The sequence below is a fragment of the Diadema setosum genome, chromosome 22, assembly GCF_964275005.1.
Source record: "Diadema setosum chromosome 22, eeDiaSeto1, whole genome shotgun sequence".
Classification (NCBI taxonomy): domain Eukaryota; kingdom Metazoa; phylum Echinodermata; class Echinoidea; order Diadematoida; family Diadematidae; genus Diadema; species Diadema setosum.
In genome coordinates, this window is record NC_092706.1 from 25,637,645 (window position 1) to 25,646,157 (window position 8,513).

The 8,513-nt window shown below is 37.8% G+C and overlaps 1 protein-coding gene across 1 annotated transcript; it reads right to left on the bottom strand.

Annotated features, from left to right (window-relative positions):
• Nucleotides 1-535: 535 nt before the first annotated feature.
• Nucleotides 536-1,774, bottom strand: LOC140245243 (uncharacterized). The gene has a single exon (XM_072324828.1). It carries the CDS (start codon nucleotides 1,772-1,774, stop codon nucleotides 536-538), a length of 1,239 nt encoding a protein of 412 aa, XP_072180929.1.
• Between the last annotated feature and the right edge of the window lie 6,739 nt (nucleotides 1,775-8,513).

Sequence of the window (8,513 nt, forward strand, 5' to 3'; positions counted from 1 at the left end):
CGGTTTGCTTCCGGTTTTCGAAATATGACTTCAGCCAGGTCAGAGCAGTTCCTTCAATGCCGTAATTGTGACTGAAGCGTTGGATCATTGTATCATGGCCAATTGTGTCGAATGCTGCCGAATAATCCAACAGAACCAAAACGACTTCATGTCCATTGTCTAAGGCTAGCAAAATGTCATTGAAGACCTTGAGGAGAGCAGTTTCTGTGGAGTGACCATGACGGTATGCCGACTGCAGAGGAGGTAGTAGCTCATGTTCTTGAAGGTATGCCCGTAGTTGACTTGCAGCAAGTCGTTCCAACACTTTCCCAAGAAACATCTGATTGGCAATTGGCCTATAATTTGCGAAGTTGTCCACGTCCAGCTGAGGTTTTTTCAAGATTGGAGTAACATGTGAAGACTTGAATGAAGAAGGAAAAATGCCTGAAGACAATGACATATTCACAAGTCTGGTGATGAATGAGATGAGCACGCCAAGACATTTCTTGATGAGCCAGGTGGGAGCAGGATCTAGTCTGCATGATTTAGATGGACTTTAATTTATAACATTCATGACATCATCCTCGGATACGGGATGGAATTCTGAGAAGGTAGCAAGAATGGTCTCTCGTTGGATGGATTCAATTTCATTTTGATGGCCATCTAACTTGTCCACTATTGTCTGGATCTTATTGTAGAAGAATAGTCCGAAATCGTTGGCCAACTGTTTGTCTGACTCATGACTTGGCAGACTCAGTCTAGATGATGGGGGAGATGTCAGTTTTTGCATCCACTGAAAGAGTCCTTTATTGTCAAGTTTCTCTATCTCACCTTGTAGGTAAGAAGACTTGGAGTGTGACAAGATTTCATTATACAATCGACACTTCTCGCGGTACAATTCCTTGTTGGCTGGCGTTTCAGACTTGACCCAACGGCGTTCAGCACGTCGTTTCTCACGTTTTGCTTTCTTGACGTCCTTATCATGCCATGGAGCATTGGGTCTCAAAGACAGAAGTACAGTCTTTTCCGGGGCATGTTTATCGACAAGGTCACGCACAACTTGATTGTACTGTTGGGCAAGATCTGACGGGCTGACAACATCAGGAAGATCACCAATGGTAAGTCTAAGATCTTCAGTGAATTGATCCACATTGATGTCCTTCAGTTTGCGACACTTAATCAATTTCTTAGATGAAGGGGGGCGTGCAAAATTTAGAGAGCAGACAACTGCGTCATGATCAGATGGCAGTCCAGAGAGACATGATGTACTAAGAATTGGATGTCCATCCCTCCGTGTGATGACCAGGTCAAGAGTGTGTCCTGCGAGATGCGTGGACACGGTGACATGTTGAACAAGTCCCGCCGAGTAGAGTATATCAGAGAAGGTCTTGGAATCTTTATTGCTGACGTTATCCACTTGAATGTTAAAATCCCCTATCAACAACGGCTGATGACAATGGACTAGAACAGATTCAAGCAGCACAGAAAATTCATGAACGAATCCTTCGAAGGTAAGTTTGTTCTTCACGGATGGTGGTGGACGGTAGATAGCACAAAGTCTGAAAGCTATAGATGGAGAGATGCGAATAGTGAGGTCCATGTGCTCAAATGTCGTGAAGACATGAGCATCGTTCAGAGTGATCTTCAGGCTGGTGCGGTGAATGACACATATACCTCCTCCACGTGAGTGCCTATGGACATGTTGGATGTGGTAGTTAGGTAGCGTGGTGGTAATGTCAGCGAGGATATGATCATCTCGGAAATCCCCTCTTAGCCATGACTCAGTTATAATCATTAAGTCTACGTCACTATCCAGAATGAGGTCACAGAGCACAGTTGTTTTGTTGTTCATAGAACGTGCATTCCAATGGCCAATCCTAAAATTAGAATGTTTGCCATGACGATGTATGGAATGATTCGAAGTGCGTTGAAGACGATGAGTGGAGAGTTCAGTTGGAATCTGAATAAGTGCTCTTCGACCAGGGTGACGTTGTGAAAACTTCCTGTGTTGAGACGTGATCACAGGAATAAGATGGCCGACGTGTCTCCCTCCTCCTCTTTTCCCGCGCTTTCTCCATCGCTTCCTCTTCCCGAACTTCCAGTATCGGGAACATGGCTGCTGATGTGAAGCTTGCCACTCATCATGCACAGTACATGGTTTACGCATGAGATTGAGTGACTGGATTCTATGGCAGACATCAGTCTCAAGTTGGCATTCATTGGTACTGTAGCAGGGGCATAAACCATGAAGGAAAACAGCTGAGTACTGAATGACTCTCAGACCCAAAGTCATGGTAGTGTGGTTCCACTGAAAGGGCTCCTTAGCAGGAACAATAGCCCGGCTATTCTCAAGTCCAAAGTGGGACTCAGTCGACCGCACGGCATGAAAGGTCCCCTGTGATGAATAGGTTGGGGAGCTCTGTGCTACATCCACATGCAATGTAATGGATATCTGACAGAAATTTGTCACCAAAATCAGCCACAAAATGCAGGAAACCTGCCAAGTTTCCATGTTTCCTACATGCACAGTTTTGGTCTCTGGAACATTATAAATCAGCTGGTACCAAACTTATGCACTAAAATCACCAATACTAGGTGAAATAAAGGGAATATAAGAGAGCCTGTGAGAGCAACCACCAGGCGCTGCACAGCACTCTCACTTTGTTTTACTCTGTTTTTGGATGTTTCAGTCATTTCAAACCCGATTTTCATCAAATAAACTTGGAATTCCTCTTAAAATGGTATACTCTGTACTATATCATTAGTGTTTTCTTGGTGTCTCGCAAAAAGTTAAAAGCCCAATTCTCATCTCCACCAATACTGTACCATCCCTTTAATCTTGTCAGGTCTGTGAGCTTCAGAGAGATGGGTAGGGGAGGGGGGGGGGGAGGAGTCTCATGCTTACTGCGTGAGACTTGAAGGGCTTGAAAGATAGTTTAGTACGTTCATAATGTTGCAGGCAATGTTGTAAGTTTTGCTTATCTCCCCCCCCCCCCTCAAAAAAAAAAAAAAAATCACATTTATATATTAAAGAAAATATACAAAGAATCACACATATAGCACTAGAATTACCTCGAGGAATATAAAATAGCGTCAACATACTGTGTGTCAAATATCAAGGGAATATATCTTACTATACATCTTTCAAAAAATTTTGGATTTATATATATATATATATATATATATATATATATATATATATATATTAGTCTTCATACCAGTGTACTATCTTGACACTACACTCCTATCTCGTCTCCATCCGGCAGCGGAGGCACACACGTTTGCATGGGAAAAAAAGAAAATCTATGAGGCATTAATTTACAAATTCAAGAGCTACTTGCTGGAATTGAGAGAGATGTTGATAAAAGTATCTGTCCCATTCGTTTGAAGAATTGTCTCGCTGAGGCTTTAGATTATGCCTGGTATGTGGATCCTGTCGCTTCTCAAGGAGGTAATAAAAGAGCTTTTTATATCACACACAAAGACACACACACACATACACATACACACAATGTTCGTGTTATTATACTATTCATTGCCTTTCCATGTCAATTAATCACCTTCTAATGACAGAGAAATTCTCTCTGCAGCAATTTCATTCTCCGAAACTATTACCACCAAAAATCAATCAAAACAAAACTAGAAGGTTATCAAAGACACTTTAGGTTTCATACATTGTAGTGATAATGACCCGGTAACACTTTCACATTAGATAAGGTGGCGATAATTATCATCCTTTTATCAAGCAGTTTATACTTGGAATTGAAAATGTCTGAAAATCACCTTTTAAGAAGCTTGAAGGGGATGTCTAGTAACTGATCAGTGGGACTCAGTGGGAATGCTGGGGGATGATTGTTCCAATCCTTATGGTCTTCATTTAAGAGTACGTTATATATCTATTGTTGTGTGAAAATTATTTGCTTCAGAATGGTCTCATATTCAAATAATGTGCAGTTCATTATTAAGATTACCCCGTCATTGTACAGGCATGCTAACCTGGATATATATATCATTTATATGATATGTAATAATAATTTGAAATATGTAATCATTATATAGTATATATTTATAGTAAATATATCCTTGTAATGACTGTATGAATGATCATACATGTATGTATGTATGTATAATATATACATGGCTATACATACATCTATGTACCCCTATATACATTATTATATAGAAAAAGACAGACAGACAGACAGACAGACAGAAGCAATGACAGAGAGAAAGAAAAATCAGAGAGAACAAAAAGGTAAAAGAGATAGGGACATAATTATGAATAAATCAAACTCCTGGCTGTACTTCCTCGCCATATCCATTACTGTAGTATATACGCAAACAACGGGGTGATTGTGAAGGCCACCTCCCTTATTATATAGTTCTGTAAATCTCTTCTTCCCCCACTTCAACAAAACCGCTCTCGTTCTTACTATTCAATTTCATTGTAATCACATTTTGAATTAAACTGTGGAGTTGAGTTTCGCTTTCATTTCTCGCAGCATACGCGCCATGAAGTGCAGGGGTGATTGGCAATCACATCATGTCACGTGACGCACGACAGAAGATAGGATGTTTGTGCGCACCAACCAAGCGCAGAACAGGGTGCGGTCGAAATGACATGACAATGTCTTTTCTGTGGGCTTTACAAATAAGTTGAATTTGCTGGGATATGCTTCACCTCCTAGTCATAATTTAGACGACGAGAGGTTGATGCGAAAAATTACTTATTCCTGTTCAGTTTATTCGCTTGTCAAAGAGTGAACATGTGGAAAGAAGTTATGGCTTTCCGTTTGAAAACGTGGATGCCCATGGTGGTCGTACTGTCCAATTTTTGGCAAAGTTCATCGTATGTATACAGTAAGTAGCTCTGCGTTTCATACTTTTTTTTCTGATAGGCATAAATAATTAATTATAGAGACGATGGAAACATTTCAAATGAAGATATCCAAGCACTGTCATCTGCGGTCAGTTCAACTCCAGAACTTGCAGCTGCTTATAAAAACAGTATTTGAGATGAGTTTTTCTTTTTTCAACCAACTACATGCATGGTGTTATATTAAAAATCATGTCCGGTGTAAAAAGTATATCATACAGAGGGTTACCATTTTGATTTCAGCAAGGCAAGCTGCCGATGTGGGTTTAACACCTGTTTGTCAAACCCTACAAACTCTCGCCTAAATTAATAGCCTCTAAAACGTGATACCTTTGCTCCTCTCATTTTATTCTGTGAGTCTTTCCAAAAGTTACACACAAACACACACACACACACACTCTCTCTCTCTCTTTCTCGTTTGGTCAATGAAAATTTAAGGAAAATTGATTTATGTACTTTAAATCCTGGAAGATAATTTTCTATTAAATGCGTATTTCATCCCTGACTGCAGATCACTCATTCGACTGTTCAACCGACGAATTCACCGTATGGATGAGGGCAGGCTCAATATTTCAGGTAGCTTCAGAAAGGTGGGATCTAGAAGCACCTGACGGTGAGAGAATGGTCCTACGGTTGCAATCTGCATTAAATCGGCGAGTTGTAGTAACCGTAAATGATGATATATTAGCCACAACACGCGAAGTTCTACTTTTGAATTTCGCCAAATCTCCGCCCATCATCTCACTCGGCCACAAATTGAGACTCGGACTATATACATCAACTGACAAAATACGTGCATACGTCTATCCAGTAGTAGTCAACATCGAGGCATCATGTCTACAAGGTAACTGCTCTTATTGACTTTGTTAGACAAAGCCACATACTCCTCTCTAATACTTGTCTAATGTGAATTTGATATGCAGCTTTGTATGTACGTTTTGATATATCATCAACATTGAGGGTTACGCTACATTAATATATCCTTGCAGTGAAGTGGTCTGTCATATTGAACGCTTTAAACAATAAAAAGTTGTAACATTCATCACACACACACACACACAAAAAGGAAAATATCACCTTTGGTATTCAATTCAATTCAATTCAATTCAAAGTTTATTTCATTTTTCGACAAAACATGTGTTTCACTTCATTTAATGACACAGAATAAGGTAAGTAGAACATAGTGAAATGAAAAGACTACAACAATTGAGGACATAGTAATCATACCTTGTATAGTAAGAAAGAAACAGAAGTGATCAAAGTGAAGTACATGTATACCGTTGCTTTAAGTGCGAAAAATGAAGGGACCCACTAAAAAGACAGAGCTTGTAGTATGTGGGCCCCTCTGGAGAAGAACATCGATGAAAAGATAAATTGAATCATCGTAGATACAAAAAAAAAATAACAAAGTGGAAGAAGTCTGGAAGCCCACTACAAGTATTACAATTATATCTACGGTTTGTTTATTCACCTAAATATCTACGCTATAACGAAATCTGCGGAATTTCCTTATTGTGGCGAGGTACAACTGAGATTATGTAACAGCTGTTCTTTGTAATTCAGTCTACCACTTTTACATCATAGTCACAAGACTAAATAAACATCCGTGTATTAATATATATATATATATATATATATATATATATATATATATATATTAAAAGAAACGAGAAAAAAAATGCTTATTACAAGAGCATATTCATGTGAGAAGTAGCTAAGCGTTTTCATCTTCATGCAATGTACGAAAGAATATGACATCATCTCATCTACACTGACTGCTAGCAAGGGCCTACTCACAATGCAAAGTCCTTTTGCGTGGTATTTATCATTTCATTTCATTTCATTTATTTCATTCTTTCACTCCTTTTCGGCAAACATAACACGAAATGAATCAGAAGATAAAACATAGGCATGTATTTGACTTTACATGGTAGATAATAGTTAACAAATACAAAATTATACATTCATACCGGCAAAATACAAAGTTATGTCTGGAGGAAAAAAAAAAAGAGAGAATTGAGAGGTCCACTGAAAAACATGCTTGTAAATTGTGGACCACTCAAAGGATTCTTCATGAGAACATATTTGTTTACAAAGACAGGATAGACCAAAACAGGACAGAACAAGACAGGAGAAACACACGACATTACATGACTTGACAGAAGGGTATAGCATTGAAAGTAATAAAGCTCAAAAGAATAATGGAAAGAAAGGAAAGGAAAGAAAGAAAAGGAAACATGAAAGGAAAAGCCAACACGCTGAACATCGGGATCGAAAGAGGGAATTGAGGTGCTTCAGAGCTCGAGCAGCTGAGTAAAGTTTGTACAAATAAGATAATGTAAAAAAAAAAAAATACACAAAGATGAATCAAGTGATTGACGAATTAAATGATCGACGATGAACCCTTAGGTTGTAGTGACCAGCTAAGTAATGAATAGTATGTTATCTTAGTATGAATTCAACAAAAAAAGTTTCAACTTACGCTTAAACAAATTCAAAGATAAAGAGTCTTTTATATCACAGCTTAAAGAATTCCAGAATCTAGGGCCAGTGTAAATAAATGTATTTTGCGCCAATAAGGTTCTCAGAAGGCGTAAATGAAACTCATTAGATCGCCTGGTGTGATAATTATGAAAAAAAAAAATGATTTCTTGGAAACATTGAATTAAAGATGCTGGGAAGTGCATTTGTGTGTTGATTAAAAATAAACTGACCCAGCTGAAAGAAAAACAAATGTTTAATTTCTAAAATCTTATATTTCACAAATAATGGATCTGCATGAGAATGTGGTGAAACACCACAAATAATACGAGGTGTCTTTTTTGTAATAACAATAGTTTATCTAATAATTAAGATAAGGTAATATTAATGAAAAATACAACATCAACAAAGAAGACAACGGGATATCACACTTAAGTCTATTAATAATACCAATATTACGCGAAATTATTTAATAATGTTAATAATTATGAGGCTTCCACGAAAGTTTATCGTCCTCTGTAATACCGAGAAACTTTATGTGAGATACACGTTCTAAATGAACGTCATCAAAATGATATCTTTGCGTAGAACTTCTATAGACTTACTAAATAACATATACTTGGTTTTCTGGCGATTTAGTGATAATTTATGGGCTCTTATCCATTGAGTCACTTTTTTTTAAATTCAGAATTGACAGTATGGACAAGGGTAAATGGATTTTGGTGGGAGAAAAAATATTTGAATCATCGGCAAAAAGTATAAAAGAAAGTATGTCGGATGATCTGCAAAAATCATGAATTTGATGAAAAGTAAAGGTCCTAATATCACTAACATACTCAGTGTTTACTAACCTGTATATCCAGTACTGATGTTCAACACACCAGGCATCGTCACCGAAGTTCATTTTAAGGCATAGCAGTTTATACAGTGTGTGATAGAACTTCATGCGTGTTGTCATTACTAGTCTCACTACCACAAGAGCATGAAAATATCCAATGCTACATGTGGTTTGACAATTAAAAAAAAATCAAGGTGATAACTTTAAAAACAAAACTCTAAGTAACTTAAACACACAGTTAGTAGGTGGATTGTAATGTGTTTGTTAAATCTAAATTTAATACGAAAGTGAAGTTTCTTCATTGGAATACACTTAACAGTTATAGAGCCTACATACATA